The sequence below is a fragment of the Sapajus apella genome, unplaced genomic scaffold (assembly GCF_009761245.1).
Source record: "Sapajus apella isolate SASKATOON/1434 unplaced genomic scaffold, GSC_monkey_1.0 scaffold202, whole genome shotgun sequence".
Classification (NCBI taxonomy): Eukaryota; Metazoa; Chordata; class Mammalia; order Primates; family Cebidae; genus Sapajus; species Sapajus apella.
The window spans coordinates 527,372-543,783 of record NW_022437142.1 but is presented as its reverse complement, the minus strand read 5'-3'; the positions used below and the strand labels follow the sequence as shown (position 1 = coordinate 543,783).

General features: G+C 56.4%; 1 protein-coding gene across 1 annotated transcript in view; it reads right to left on the bottom strand.

Annotated features, from left to right (window-relative positions):
* Nucleotides 1–4,257, bottom strand: part of TRPV3 (transient receptor potential cation channel subfamily V member 3) — a 42,428-nt gene extending 38,171 nt beyond the window's left edge. The window contains exon 1 of the mRNA XM_032270065.1: nt 4,111–4,257. Within this exon, the coding sequence (XP_032125956.1) occupies nt 4,111–4,229 (119 nt within the window). The 5' untranslated portion in view covers nt 4,230–4,257. The remainder of the gene's footprint in view (nt 1–4,110) is intronic.
* Nucleotides 4,258–16,412: the final 12,155 nt, after the last annotated feature.

Genomic DNA, 16,412 nt, shown 5'->3' with positions numbered 1-16,412 from the left:
GTGAGTGGATGGATGATGGAGGATGGATGGATGGACAGATGATAGATGCATAGATGATGGGTAGATGCATGGATGGATGATGGATAGATAGATGAATAAATGGTTGATGGATGGATGAATAGATGACAGATGGGTGAATAAATGATAGATGGATGGATAGATAATAAGCAGTTGGGAGGGTAGGCTAGGTGGACAGGACCAATAAGCAGATAAACCAACATAACCTTAAACCAAAATATTGGGAGGTTGCATCCTTCAGGTGACTTCCGTTGTGCTCTCAGATGTTTAAAACCTTTACCGCTCCTAAGCCTCATTCCCGTCCCAATCTTTCACAAGAAGATGAGGGGCAGTCCTTTGTCACTGCCCTGCCTCCCTACCTACTCAAGGCCTTCTCCCAGAGTCCACAGGGGCCAAAGTGGGTCCAGAAACCTGGATCACAAGAGCTTCTATCCACTCCAGACCTGAGGCTGAGAGCCCGAGGGAAAGGAAGAAGCATTTCCCCATCGCTCCATCCAGCGTCCTCGTGCATGGGAGGGCTGTGCTCAGCCACCAGGCTGCTAGCTCACCCACTCACCCGCTCACCCACTCCTTCTCTCATTTTCCTGCCTGCTCTTTAATTGACTCATCTGCTTACTCAAAAACTAATACCTCTGTGCGGGAAACTCAGGGAGACAGAAGGGAGGAGATGAAGCTTCCAGGGCCCCAGGCTCAGAGATCTCAACCAGAGCTAAAACATCATCCCCATGACCGCATCACACTTTTCAGAGATGGGCAGGGCTATGGGAGCTCAAAGCAAGAGAAGAGCCTTCCAGCCAGGAGGGTAAAATTTGATCTGTCTTGACACCAGCCTCTGGTTTGGGAAAAGCCCTGAAGGCAGAACGGGAGAAAATCTCGGGAGAAGGGAGGCCTGTGTCTGGAGAAGGAAGCTCTTGGCAGCTGGAGCACCAGATGTCAGAAGACAGTGAAAAGAGCAGGGCTGGGAGGACCCAGCTGTCAGGCAAGGACCTGACTCCTGCGGCAGAGCACCTGCTAGATGACGCGGGTCTGTGCTGCGCCTGCCCTCCCGGCCACTGCACGCGCCACAACCCACGCACCGTCATAAGCACGTGGCAAGGCCTCGCCCTGTGGCATCCCGGCTCCCAACCTGCTGTAGATGCTGTTTGCTTCTTCCTTCCTTCTGTCCAGACCGAAGGCCACCAGCTGGCTGTGATTGACCCAGCTGAGCAGATAGTACCATTTCTACCGCATTCCTGTTCCACTGAAGTCCCAGAACTATCCCTGAGCAGCCCAGGGCTGGGAAGGAGACCGTCCGGCCATTTGCTTTGTCCCAAGAAATGCCCAAGTGCTCTGCACCCCACAAGGCCAGTACCCCCGCTACCTCCATCAGTCTGTGTCTCTGACCCTGGGCGTCACCTTTCCAGGGTCCAGGAAGGAAGCCAAGATGACAGCTCCTCCCAGGGAATGGCGGGATGGTCCAGGAGCACTCCAAGGTCCAAAGTCTCTCCCTGCTCCACTCTCCCCCAGTGCCTTTGACTCCGCCATTAGCACCTGTTTCCTTAGGGGTCCACATTGTCCTCTTTCTTTACCTATAATTTATTCTTTTTTTCTTTTTCTTTTTCTTTTGAGATAGGGTTTTGCTCTGTCGCCCAGGCTAGAGTGCAGTGACACAATCTCAGCTCACTGCAACCTCCGCCTCCTGGGTTCAAGCAATTCTCCTGCCTCAGCCTCCTGAATAGCTGGGATTACAGACGCCCACGACCACGCCTGGCTATTTTTTGTATATTTAGTAAGGACGGGGTTTCTCCATGTTGGCCAGGCTGGTCTCAAACTCCTGACCTCAAGTCTTCCACCCGCCTCGGCCTCCCAAAGTGCTAGGATTACAGGCGTGAGCCACCGCGCCGGCCTTTAATTTATTCTTTTCTTTTCTGTTTCTCTCTAGGACCAAGCCCTCTACTCAGTTCTGAGGGGAATGTCCAAACCTTCACATGAGGGCCCTCTGAGAGCCTTTGGGCGGAGGAGTGGACACCAATTCGGGCGGCAAAGGTCACAATACACTCGGCCCTGGCGGGGCTGAGGCTTTGCAGAGCCGAGCCCGGAGCTGAGTCTGTGAAGCGGGGGATAGGCTCAGACAAGGCGGCCTGACGGGTCCTGCTGAGGAAGGAACCCGGAGTTTTCCCGGAACTCTGTCCTCCACCTCTTCCCGAGGTCCAAACCTCCCCTGGAAGAGGGAGGGGGAGGGGGAAGGGTGAGAGAGCAGGGAGCTGGTCCTTGCCAGCCTAGCTCAGGGATGTCTCTGCCCTTTCCTGGACAAGCCCACCCAGACCAGGCTGCCCCCATGGCCCCACGCGACACCTGTCTGGTCTCCACTTCCATGCAGTCTTCCCTCTTGCATTCCAAGACGGAGACTCCACCTGGCTGCCCCTCGGGCACCTCTTCCCCAGCATTTCACAGCTGAGCCTGGCTCGCTCCTCCTGGCCGGGTCTCCTTTGCTGCCCATGTCAGAGACGGCCCGCCTTCCCTCCGGGCCCTCTTGCTGGGATTCCTCCTTCTCGATTACCTCGATTACCTCAATTACCTCCCGTGGCGGACCCCGCAGACCCTGTGATGCTGACACCTCTCTGTGCTGCCCCTCCGTTTTACCCCTGAACACCCAGGCTCAGCCGTCACCACCTATCACCTGGGCTTCAAGGCCTCCTCATGGTCTCCCTGCTGTCAGCCTCTCCTCCAATCTGTCACTCACGCAGATCCCCCAGGGTCACCTCTCCAAAATACAAATCTTGCCATGCCCTCCCTCCCACAAAAAAGCCTTCCACGGCTCCCACTGCCCTCAGGATCGTCCAGGTTCCTTGACTGACCCCCAAGACCCAGCTCCAATGGCACTCATCTCCCCAGAGAGGACTCCACTGCCCAGCATTCCAGCCACACCACACTCCCCACCTCAGTGGCCCTGCCCTGAGCACTGCTCCCCATCCCTCTGCCCCCAGATGCACTTTCCCTTCTGCTCCACATCCTCTCTAGCACCACCTCCTCCAGGAAGTCCCCTGAGACTGCCTACAGGATCAGAGTAACCTGCTGCTCTTCAGGCCCCACTGGCTGGTTCACCTCTCTCTGGGTGCTTCCCACCGTCTCCTCGACTCCCGTTCTGCCAGACTGTGAGCATCCATGGGCATTTTCTCTCCATGTCTAAACTCCTAATCCTGAGCCCAACCCCAGGGCTGGTACACAGGACATCTCAGTGATTATAACTCCAACTAACAGGGGAAGCACCGAGCTCACTCCTGGCCCAAAGCGGGCCCGGGATACAGCAGAGGGGGCAGGGCCACCCCAGGTTCAGGGGACACACAGGTGAATTGGTTGGCAGACAGCTGGAGAAGCACCAAATCAGCTGGGGGTGCAGAATCTATGCTGCAGGCCACGGAGGGGTGGGACGGGTGACCCCAGAGAGGTCCTTTCTCTGCTCCAGGCCTCCTCCGTGTCCCCAGCCAAGAAGAAAAGCTGATCATCCCAGCCCTGCCCCGTTCCCAGAGGCCCCGTGGAGTGAGGGCAACAGTGAGGATGGTGACAGTAACAAAAACACTCAGTGCCGACACGTGCCCAGCGCAGACGCGTGCCAGGGCTGCACTGCGCGCTGTGCTGACTTGATCCCAACCAACGGTCACCCTGTCGTTGGAGCCGTTGCTGGTGTCCCCCTTCCAAACGTGGGGGCGAACAGCTCGAATAACCTGACTGCTGCACAGTGGATGGAACGCCTCGGTGTGTGGAGACCGCGCCTGGCAGAGGTCAGGTCACCCGGAACTTCTACCCGGCGTTTTGCTCCTGCGTCACAAGGACAGCTCCAGCCATCCCTCACCTCCCTCGGGAGCCCCCCGGACGGCGCCTGCCTCAGCAACCCCGATCCCTCCACGGAGGCTTCCCTGACCATGCCAGTCCATCTGACCACCAGAGTGCCCTGTGCTCTTCCCGTGCCACCCTCAGCCATACCTCGCCGGACGCCAAGCCACCCCAGGCAAGCTGAGTGTCTCGGGTCTCCCCAAGGCAAGGGCTCCCTGGGGTGCCAGGACCCTGCTGGTGCCCCTCACAGGATCCCAGCCCAGGGCCTTCCAGACCCACCTCTTCTTTGTGGGGGTGGTCTCCGCCGGCCTCTTCTCTGTCAGGACGGCAGGGTTCCCACCGGGGGCAGCAACTCTCCTGCCCATGAGAGGCACCATCTCCTTGGAGTAGGCATTCATGGCTGGAACACAACCACAGGGCAGATGCTCAGGCCGAGGGGACGGGGGGAGCTTCCAGGGCTTAGGACCTGCATGTGGCAGCATCCAGCTCCCAGCCACACTCCCTAGGACAGGAAGCTCACTTCTCCCTTCCCAGGCCACCAACCTTTCTTCAAGGACAGAGAAGCTGTCCCCAACGCTTCCCCAGCTCCCTGCTCCAGCACCCCTGATGCTACGGACCACCATGGTGATCCCGTGGAGACCCCCAGGCCCCCAGCCTCTCTCAAGACACCACCTCCAGCCAACCAGTCCCCAGGCGGACTCCTGAGCACTGGCCCTGCTTTCTTGAGGTCCCTCTCAGAATTTGTGTTCAGAGCAGCTCTCAAAGAGGTTTGACCTTCATAGAGCAAGATTATCACCTCCTTTGCTCTAGATGTTATGCTCCTAATAACACAGCTTCAAGCTCCTCGGGTGTTTTGGATTCCCCAGTGCCCAGGTGGTCTCTGCAGCCAACACAGTGATCATCTCCCCCACCCACCCAAAGCTGCATGGAACCGGCTGATGGCTGGCTGTCCATGAGACTCGCCTCTCACCGGCAGGGAGCAGCTGAGTCCCCCGGCCCCAGGCGGAGGAGGCCGACCCCTCAGTCCAGACCTGCTTTACTGATGTTCAGTATGGGCTGAGCTTGGAGGGGTGTGCAGACTGGGGAAGAGGGACCGATACATCTTCCAACAAGACCTGGAGAGATCTTACAGGCTGCTGTGTGGACAAGGGGCAGGCGGGCAGAGGGCACAGCCTGGGTGGGGGGTCAGGAGTGGCAGGCGCGGCAGGAGCTGCGGCGGCTGGAGAACCTGGGAGCTCACGGGGACCCCGCCAGCGAAAGGCGTGCAGGCGGGTTGGGCCTCGTGAAGTCTTCAAACGCCACATAAAAGCTGTGGCTTTAGCCAGACGCAGTGGCTCACGCCTGTAATCCTGGCACTTTGAGAGGCTGAGGCGGGCAGGTCGCCTGAGCTCAGGAGTTCAAGACGAGCCTGGGCGACATAGCAAAACCCCATCTAAAATACAAAAAATTAGCCAGGCATGGTGCACGCCTATAGTCCCAGCTACTCAGGAGGCTGAGGCAGGAGACTTGCTTGAACCCAGGAGGTGGAGGCTGCAGTGAGCGGAGATTGTGCCGCTGTACTCCAGCCTGGGCCACAGAGCAAGACTCCGACTCAAAAAAATAAATAAAAATAAATAAAATTTTATTAAACATTAAAAAAGAGCTGTGGCTGATCCCCGGGGGCTGCTAGGAGTTGGGTGCAGGGGCTCAGGGGCTCTGGGTTACACAGGAGAGAGCAGGCTACGCTGGAGGGTGCAGACCAGAAGCCAGGGGCCAGGAGGAGGCTGCTGAGGTGGCCATAGGGACGGGGAAGGGGGCAGCTAGCCACAGGGGGATGACATGGGCGGGGAAAGGGTTGTGTGAACAGGTGGTAACTCTGCAGTCAGGGGGTGCCATTCTCAGCTTGGGTCACCCTCAGGGAACTCACCTGGAGACACACAGGTAGGGGCAGAAAGATGTATTCCTATAAGAAGAAGCCAGCTGGGTGGGGTAGAACTGGGGCCACTGGACAACCTACCCCAATAGGAAGGCTTCCTGGAGGAAGTGTCTGGAGCCGAGCCAGGTGTCAGCAGGCTGGAGAGAGTCCCCCGCCCTCCAACTCAAAGGGAGCAGGCCCAGGACGGGGGCGGCAGTGGCGAGGGGAGCTTGGGCCCTGAAGAGTGGGCACCCTGAGACCAGGCAGGGGAGCAGTCCTCGGGGAGGGAAAGCTGGGCACCAGCCCTGCCATGTCCAGTCCTGGCCCGGTGAGGATGGGGCAGCCTCTGCAGCTTCCCCAGCCCCACGTGGCCTGTGGAGGACCGAAAGCCTAGGACGCACTAAGCAAGGAGGCAGAGGACGGACGTGTCTCTTGCCCCTCTTTGGACCTCGGGTTTCGTTTCTAAGAAGTGGGCCAAAAGGTCCCCAAGGACTCCATGGCCCTGCCAGCTGGTTGCTCTCTCCCTTCCCTGGGCCCACGAATGTGCATGGCCCCGGGCAGCTGCAGCAGGAGAGGCTCAGGGAACCCCGGACCAGGGCCACGGCAGCTGCCATTAGCTCCCTGAGTCACCCCGCAATCCCTGCGTTCTCACCTGCTGGACTCTCTCATGCCCTGACCCTCCCTCTCTCTCCCAGTCCCTGACACTGAAATGGCCTTTCCTGGGCGACAGAGTAGGCCTCGGAGCCACAGCTGCTGACTCAGCCCCTGTGAGATGCTGGCCGGTCCCTCTCCCACTGTGGGCCACCTCCTCCCATCCTGAACTCCCATCACTCTCCTGCCGCAGAAAGCCACATCCCTGGGCTGGCCTGGGGAGCCAGGAGCCTCACCACTGCCCCTCAACGGGGGTGATACTGAGATGTTCTCCCTCCCTCCCCAGGATTCCCAAACCTCAGAGAAACACGCCGGAGTCCGTAGGGACCTGTATCCTCACACACCCCTACAGCCGAGAGCCCACGGCTTTGCTTTTCTTGCTGGGGCCCGAGCTCCTTCCAACCCTCCTCCCAAGGCCTATTGGCAAAGGGCAGACACAGCCCAGAGGACCTCTGGGGGCCGCACTCTGGGCTCCCCAGGGGTCTTGGAGATCAGCAGCTGCCTCGTGCAGGGAGGACTCACCTGGTGAGGTTCTGGGTGGTCGTGGCAACACTTGCTCTGAGATCACCGCATGTCCGGGGCCCAAGGCCCCCGGGTGGGACTGTGTCTGGGGCGCTGGGAAGCTGTCATGGCAGGCAGAGGGATGGCTGGAATGAGGCGTCAGAGGCAGAACTGGCTGGGCCACCTGCCCTAGGCACCAGGCGGGCCACGCCCACCAGCCGCAGCTGCAGCGCCCTCCCGCCCACGTGGCCTGTGTGAGTCACCCCCACACCCACACAGCAGCCTCACCCCCACCGGCGAAAAGGCACGGGAGGCACCAGGTGCCAAGGTCAAAGCTCTGGGTCCAACTCGTCCTGCTCTGGCATTTGATGCCGGTCGGGTACATCCCATCACAGGCCTCAGTTTTCCCACCTAGGAAATGGGAATCATAATACCTGCTTTCCGAGGATGCCATGAAGAGGGGAAGAGATCACAGGGGTGGGAGGGCTTAGTGGAGGGTCAGCGCTCTGCGCTGTCCCCTGAGAGAGACTACCTGGCTGACTTCAGGGCGCCTAGCCCCAGGACTCCGCCCTTGTCCGTTCCGGTATGACCAGGCACAGTGGCTCACGCCTTTAATCCCAGCACTTTGGGAGGCTGAGGCGGGCTGATCACGAAGTCGCAAGTTTGAGACCAGCCTGACCAACATGATGAAACCCCGTCTCTACTAAATTTACAAAAATTAGCTGGCGTTGTGGCGGGCGCCTGTAATCCCAGCTACTCGGGAGGCTAAGGCAGGAGAATCACTTGGACCCGGGAAGCAGAGGTTGCAGTGATCTGAGATCATGCCACTGCACTCCAGCCAGGGAGACAGAGTGGGACTCCCTCTCAAAAAACAAAAGTCAGTTCCTGGGATGAGGCCTCTCGGGGACAGAAGTCCCCATTTAACGCTTTCCACCAGCAGCCACGCCTCACAGGCCTCAGTGTCCACCTCATCCCTTCCTGGCTGTCTGATCTTCACAAGTCATTTCTCTGAGCCTCAATCTCCTCATCTGTGAAATGTGCTTCATAAACCCACTTTGCAAGGTTGCCATGGGGCTTCAACAAGTGCAGGTAGAAAGGGCCAGAGCAGGCCAGGCATGGTGGCTCACAGCTGCAATCCCAGCACCTTGGGAGGCCGGGGTGGGTGGATCACAAGGTCAGGAGTTCGAGACCAGCCTGACCAATGGTGAAACCCTGTCTCTACTAAAAATTCAAAAATGAGCCGGGCAGGGTGGTGGGTGCCTATAATCCCAGCTATGGGAGGCTGAGGCAGGAGAATCACTTGAATCTGGGAGGCAGAGGTTGCTGTGAGCGAAGACTGAACCACTGCACTCCAGCATGAGTGACAGAGTGAGACTCCATTTAAAAGAAAAAAGAGGGCCGGGCGCGGTGGCTCAAGCCTGTAATCCCAGCACTTTGGGAGGCCGAGGCGGGTGGATCATGAGGTCAAGAGATCGAGACCATCCTGGTCAACATGGTGAAACCCCGTCTCTACTAAAAATACAAAAAATTAGCTGGACATGGTGGTGCGTGCCTGTAATCCCAGCTACTCAGGAGGCTGAGGCAGGAGAATTGCCTGAACCCAGGAGGCGGAGGTTGCGGTGCGCCGAGACCGCGCCATTACCCCCGCCTCCTGGATCATATGAGAAACACCCCCTCTCAAAAAAAAAAAAAAAAGAAAGGAAGGAAGGAAGGAGGGAGGGAGGGAGGGAGGGAGGGAAGGAAGGAAGAAGGAAGGAAGGAGGGAAGGAAGGAAGGAAGGGTGAGCCAGAACAGGTCCAGTGCGTAGCAAGAGCTCAGTGACCCATGTCTGCTCTTAGCTATGGTCATTTTTGTCGTCTTAATGTGTCCTCCCAGCCACTGCCGGGGCAGCCTGTCTCCAAGGCCAGAGCATGGCAGGAGGATGCTGTGCCCTCTCTCCTGGCCCAGGCTACAGCTGCGAAGTGGGTGGAGTGAGGTCAGGATGGCCCTGTCTGCCTCTCGTCACTCAGGAACCGCACACCTGCTCCCCAGGGCAAGATGCGGGCAAGACCCAGCTGGGCCCCAGCAGGAAGTCCCTGCTGATGTGGCCGGAGCTGGCGCCTGACGGGGCAGGGAAATCCCCAGCTGTGAGCCTCTCAGGCCCTCATCATCGCCACCTGCCCAGCCCGGGAGGTGGCCGGAGGCAGGTCAGGCTTGGATGCCGTGGGAGAGCAGAACGTGCAGTCGGCAAGGGCGGACCGGGCCTGCAGGTATGGGTGAAGCGGGGGACTCTGCTTCTGCTGTTGAGGTCGGGGGGTCCTGAAGCTCCCACTCACAACTGAAGTCTCATCACCCTGCCTGAAACTCCAGGAAAGCCTGAGCTGGGGCTAAGCACAGCCTCCCACCCCGTTCCTCACGCGCCCTCTCCCGACTCAGCCCCCGTCCTGGCTTGCCTCTGGCGGCTCAGGCGCCTGGGGATGAGGCTGCAGCCAGGGGTCAGTGCATCTGTTTTGCTTGTGTTCGTACCTTCTCTCAGAGGGCAGGTGGGAGCTGGTGAAAACCGCCCGTGTCTCCCACCCAGAGGTGCGCTCTGTACCCAGCAAGGAAGAAGGGGAGAACAGCAGAAGCCAGGTCACCCCATGGAGCCACAGTCACTACCTAGGAAGCCCGAGCCCACCCCAGTCCCACCCCAAACACACAGGAGCAGCTGCTTTTGCCCCTTGGATGGTCTGCAGGGAACCCCATTTGACGCATGGAACTGAGAGAGCCCACAGGAGAGGCCGTGGCCAGGAGGCAGGCGGGCGATGCAGGATTCAGAACTGGAGAAGGCCGTGTCCACCCTCCGGGAATGTGCAGCCACAGGGGACACAGGCTCAGGCAGGAACCGTGACCCACCAGGCAGGGATCAGGACAAAGAGGGCTGAGACCCCCAGGTGGGAGGAAGTCCCTCTGATGCTGCAGCGGATGGACTCGGGAAAGAGAAGACTCTGCGGACTTGGAAGGAAGGAGGAGGCCACGGGAGAAAGCCACGCCAGCAGCAGCTCAGAGGCCAGGCCACAGCGCGCCCCAGGAGCGGCGAGAGGCTCGGGCAGTGCACAGACTCAGTGGGCCGAGCAGAGACGGGCCACAAAGCCAGACTGCAGCCCACTGAGTGGCCCCAGGCCGCTGGGGCAGCCCTGACTCCTCAGTCCACAGGGCGGTGTGGCCCAGCCTCAGACGGCTCATGGCCCGTGGCCTGGTGGGGATGCTGTCACCAGTATGAGGGAAAGGAACAGGACCCCTGGGCTGAGCCAGGCCCCACAGCCCGCCCCACCACGGCCGTGCCTCTGCCTGTCTGAACCCTGGCTGACCCATGCTGGGTGAGGTTTCTGTCCCGTATTTGGCATCCTCACAGCAGCCACAGGGGTGTGTGGCCTCCGGTCTTGCTCTACCGGTGCCCACCTCTCATGGCCCGCCCCAATGGCCAGCGCACAGGTGACCTTTAGTGCTCATCCCAGCCTCCCCAGTACCTGGGAGCCTGGGAGGATGAAGGAGCTGCTGCCCGACAGTGTCTGACTCCTCACTCCTGGTGAGTGAGTCAGGCAGTCTGACTCACTGCCACTTCTGGTGGCAGCCAGAAGCCATGCCGCGCCCACCTTTCACCGTGAGCGCAGATCCTGCACTGGCAGTGGACGGAACGCACAGAGCCTGAGAGGCAGCAGTCCCGAGAAGGAAACTTCCCAACTGGCACAAGCAGGGGCGACGGGGCCAGGGCCTGGGGTGGGAGGCAGGCGGGAGACGGAGAGGGAGAGGGCAGCCTCCAGGTATTCCCACCCCAACCCCATTCCCCCAAGGTCTGACTTCCAGGCAGCCCCGAGGTGCCGCCTGTGTGTCCAGCCGCCAGACTGAGGTCAGAGCGGAAGCCTTAGTCAGCAGCGTCCATCTGCCTGATGCAGGGGCTGTCGCTGCCCTTGTGAAACACCCCACAGAGGACACACCTGGCGGCATTGAGCAGACCCTCCCACCCACCAAAATTCCCAAACCCTGCAGACACCAAGCCAAGCAGCAAGCCCACAAGTTCCACCCCCACAGGGGGAGAAGGGGAAAGGGGCCTCTGCAGGGTGGGGGCCAGCAAGGAGGGGCTGGCCCCTCAGACACTCCAGGAAACGCCCTCCTTGGTGCAGTGAGGAAGGAGAGGGCAGACAGGCAGACTTCCCACACCAGCCTCACGCCGGAGAGGCTGACCCTGACAATGGCCGGGAGAGGGTCCTGGAGCACCCAGGAGAGCTCAGCAGCTGCCCACAGTGGATTCTGGGTGTGGCTCATCCTGCTTCCAGGTGATGGAGGGAAGGACGTGAAACCAGAGAGAGCAATAGACTTGACGGGGGCGGGGGCTGCCAAGAGAGTAGATCTGAAGTGCTCTCATCACACAAAAAGCGAGGCGTTGCGTGTGTTGGACAGCTTGATGTGACCCTTCCACATGCATACATAAATCAAAACGTCACACTGTATGTTGTTAATACATATAATTTTCATTTGTCCGTTAAAAATAAACTTAAAAAGCACAAATATATGAATTGATAGCCTGATGTAAGACAATTTTTTTTTGTTTCATTCCTGTTTTTACCATTTTGTTTTATAAGAACATTAGTAAAGAAAAAGAACGGAGACTGGACATGGTGGCTCACGCCTGTAAGCCAAGGACTTTGGGAGGCTGAGGCGAGTGTATCACCTGAGGCTAGCAGTTCGAGACCAGTCTGACCAACATGGCAAAACCCCGTGTCTACTAAAAATACACAAATGAGTCAGGTGTGGTGGTGCATGCCTGTAGTCCCAGCTGTTCGGGAGGCTAAGGCAGGAGAATCACTTGAACCTGGGAGAAGGAGGCTGCAGTGAGCCGAGCCTGTGCCCTTGCACTACAACCTGGGCAACAGAGCGAGACTCCATCTCAAAAAAAAAAAAAAAAAAAAAAGAAGGAAAAGAAAAAGAACAGAAAAGTGAAAAAGGCATATGATCAGAACAAAAGCGTGACGTGCTATAGTGTAAATGCATACAACACATTGGTCAACGCTATTAAGTCTAAATGAAACACAGAGAGAAAGAGCGAGAGAGAGAGAGAAACAGAAAAAAAGAGAAGGAAGAGAATGACCACTACCTACGTGTTAGAACGACCAAAACCCAAAATGTTGACAGCGTCAAATGCTGATGAGGACACGGAGCAACCGGAAGCCTCAGTCATCACAGGTGGGAACGCAGAACAGTGCGGCCGGTTCGAAAAACACTTTGGTGGTTTCTTACAAAACTAAACATTCTCTTACCATTCAATCAAGCAATCACTCTTTGGTGTTTACTCAGAGGCTGAAAACTTATGTCCACACAAAAATTGCCCATGGATGTTTATAGCAACTTTACTCATAACTGCCAAAACTTGGAAGCAACCAGAATGTCCTTCAGTAGGTGAACGGATAGAGTGGTACATCCGGCCGGGCGCGGTGGCTCACGCCTGTAATCTCAGCACTTTGGGAGGTGGAGGCGGGCAGATCATCAGAGGTCAGGAGTTTGAAATCAGCCTGGCAAAGAGGGTGAAACCCCGTCTCCACTAAATATGCAAAATTAGCTGGGTGTGGTGGCACACACCTGTAATCCCAGCTACTCTGGAAGCTGAGTCAGGAGAATTGCTTGAACCTGGGAGGAGCAGGTTGCAGTGAGCCGGGGATTGTGCCACTGCACTCCAGCCTGGGTGACAGAGCAAGACTCCGTCTCCAAAAAAAAAAAAAAAAAAGCATGGCATATCCAAGAGAATGGAATGTTACCCTCCAATAAAAGAAATGAGCTCTCCTGCCATGAGAAGACATGGAGGCAACGCTAATGCATAATTTATGAAGTGAAATCAATCACTCTGAAAAAGCCATGTATTGTATGATGATGTCAACTACATGCCATGCTGGAAAAGGCATGGAGACCGAGATCAGCGGCTGGCCAGGCACGGTGGCTCACGTCTGTAATCCCAGCATTTTGGGAGGCCAAGGCAGGCAGATTGCTTGAGGCCAGGAGTTTGAGACCTGGCCCGGGCAACATGACAAAACCCCATCTCTACAAAAAGTACAAAAATGAGCCAGGGGTGGTGGCTCTCACCTGTAGCCCCAGCTACTCAGGAGGCTGAGGTGGGAGGATCACTTGAGCCCAGGAGGTCGAGGCTACAGTGAACTGTGATTGCACCACTGCACTTCAGCCTGAGCATCAGAGCAAAACCCTGTCTCAAAAAAAAAAAGAAAAAAGAAAAAGCTCAGTGGTTGCCAGGAGCTCAAGGCCTTGGGGAGAAGGTGGAGCATGGAGGATTTTTAGGGCAATAAAATTCCTCTGTATGATACTATAATGGTAAACACAGGTCATACATTTGTCAAAACCCATGGAATCTATAACCCCAAGAGTGACCCAAGTGGACTTTGTTTTTTGTTGGGTTGTGTTTTGTTTTGTTTGTGAAACGAAGTCACTGTCATCCAGGCTGGAGCGAAGTGGTACGATCTGATCTCAGCTCACCACAACCTCCGCCTCTCAGGTTCAAGCAATTCTCCTGCCTCAGCCTCCCAAGTAGCTGGGATTACAGGCGTGTGCCACCATGCCCAGCTAATTTTTGTATTTTTAGTAGAGATGGGGTTTTACCACGTTGGCCAGGCTGGTCTCGAACTCCTGACCTCAGGTGATCTGCCTGCCTCGGCCTCCCAAAGTGCTGGGATTACAGGCATGAGCTACCACCCCACAGTGGACTTTGGATGATAATGATGTATCAATGTCAATTCACCAGTTGTAACAACGAACTGCTCTAGTGCAGGATGCCAGTAGTTGGGGACGTTGCGGGTACGTGGGGACAGCAGGTGTATGAGAAGTCTCTATATCATTTTTGTGTCAATTTTGCTGTGAACCTAAAGCTGCTCTAAAAATAAAGCTGGCCAGGTCCTATGGCTGGCACTGCCATACAGCACTTTGTGGGGCCAAGGAGGGAGGAGTGCCTGAGGCCAGGAGTTCAAGACTAGCCTGAGCAGCATAGCAAGACCACGTCTCTGCAGGGGGGAAAAAAATTGCCAGGCCTGGTGGCTCATGCATATAGACCCAGCTACTCAGGAGGCTAAGGCGGGAGAATCGCTTGAGCTCAAGAGTTCGAGGCTGCAGTGAGCCATGACCACGCCACTGCACTCCCACCTGGGCAACAGAGCAAGACTCTGTCTCAAAAAAATAAAATTAAAATAAAGCTTATGAATGTTTTAAAAAAGAAAGAAAAGAAGCCGGGTGTGGTGGCTCAGCCCGTAATCCCAGCACTTTGGGAGGCTGAGGTGGGCGGATCACGAGGTTAAGAGATTGAGACCACTCTGGCCAACTTGGTAAAACCCCTTCTCCACTGAAAATACAAAAAAATTAGCCAGGTATGGTGCCACATGCCTGTAGTCCTAGCTACTTGGGAGGCTGAGGCAAGAGAGTCGCTTGAACCTGGGGGGCGGAGGTCGCAGGGAGCCAAGATTGCACCACTGTACTCCAGCCTGGGTGACAGAGCAAGACTCCATCTCAAAAAAAAAAAAAAAGAAAGAAAGAAAGGAAACATACGAATTGTAGGTGTGTCCTTCCTTGAACAATCTCAGGTTTCTAATCTAATAACAAAAAATTTCTCTCATTAGTTTTGGAAAAGTACACCCACAGGATCCCTTCCGGCTCTGAGTAAATTCAAAAGTTGATCCAAGCTAGGCGTGGTGGCTCACGCCTATAATCCCAGCACTTTGGGAGGCCGAGGCCGGTGGATCACTTGAGGTCGGGCAACCAGCCCTGCCAACATGGTGAAACCCCATTTCTACTAAAAATAACAACAATTAGCCAGGCATGGTGGCAGGCTCCTGTCATCCCAGCTACTCAGGAGGCTGAGGCAGGGGAATGACTTGAACTCAGGAAGCAGAGGTTGCAGTGAGCCGAGATTACGCCACTGCACTCCAGCCTGGGCGACAGAGGAAGACTCTGTCTCAAAAAACAAACAGACAAAGCAGATCCAATCTGCAGAAGTTTGCAGCTGTCTGACACCCACACATTTTCTAGGAAAGGCCTACAGGTACAGCACAGAGTCCCAGGCCCACACAGGAAGCGAGAAGCCCTCCCGACTTCCTCTGGCCCAGGACAGGCCGGCCTACCCCCGCACGTTCTCTGCCAGGCAGCCTGACACAGCAGTTAAGGCCCAGGCTTTGAAGTCAAACTGCCTGGGGTCAGACCCAGGCCTTGTGTTTACTGGCTGTGCGGCCTTACTCACTGCTGGAACCTCGATTTGCTCATCTATAAAACGGAACTAATAATAGCATCTTCACAAGCTATCAGGAGACTTAAAGGACGATGCACACGGAGCACTTTCATAAACACTCCCCGCATCCTGGCTGTCTGCCTCCCTCCTGCAGGCTCCAGGCTCACTTGCCACGGTCAAACGCAGGCACCTGGGCACCAGCGCTCGGCTCCTCCGTGGGGACCCCTGTGGGCAGGCAGACGCCAAGCTAGAGAACAGGGCAGAGGGGCTGAGCACTGAGAATCACACCTGTCATCCCAGCTCTTTGGGAGGCTGAGGCGGGCAGATCACCTGAAGTCAGGAGTTCGAGACCAGCCTGGCCAACATGGTGAAACCCCATCTCTACCAAAAATGCAAAAATTAGCCTGTGTGGTGGCAGACACCTGTAATCCCAGCTACTTGGGGAGGCTGAGGCAGGAGAATTGCTCGAATCTGGGAGGCAGAGGTTGCAGTGAGCCAAGATCATGCCACTGCACTCCAGCCTGGGCAACAGAGTGAGACTCCATCCAAAAAAAACACAAATTTTATTTACAAAAACAGGTGGCATGGCCAGGTGCGGTGGCTCACACCTGTAATCCCAGCACTTTGGAAGGCCAAGGTGGATGGGTCACTTGAGGTCAGGAGTTCAAGACCACCCTTGCCAATGTGGTGAAAACCTGTCTCTACCAAAAAAAAATACAAAAATTAGACTGGACGTGGTGCTGGGCACCTGTAATCTTAGCAACTCCGGAGGCTGAAGCAGGAGAATCGCTTGAACCTGGGAAGTGGAGGTTGCAGTGAGCCAAGATGGCACCACTGCACTCCAGCCTGGGTGACAGGGTTAGACTCTGTCTCAAAAAAAACAGAACAAAACAAAAAAAAGCAGGTGCAGGCCAGGCTGGGTCCACGAATCATACTTTGCTGACTGTGGAAGGTGTGTGCCTGAAGGGGTGCCCTCACCCCGGGGAACAACTGAAGAGCCACTAGAGGCTCCTAGCCATATGGAATAGTGCACACACACACATACATGCACACATGCACCTGTATGCATGCACACAGACACACACGCCCCCATGTGTGCACACACACACATACATGCACACATGTGCACCTCTATGCAGGCACACAGCCACACACAACCCACGTGTGCACGCACATACATACACGCACACATGTGCATCATGTGCACCTGTATGCATGCACACAGACACACACACTGCCATGTGTGCACACACACACATACACACACACATATGCACCTGTATGCATGCACACAACCACACA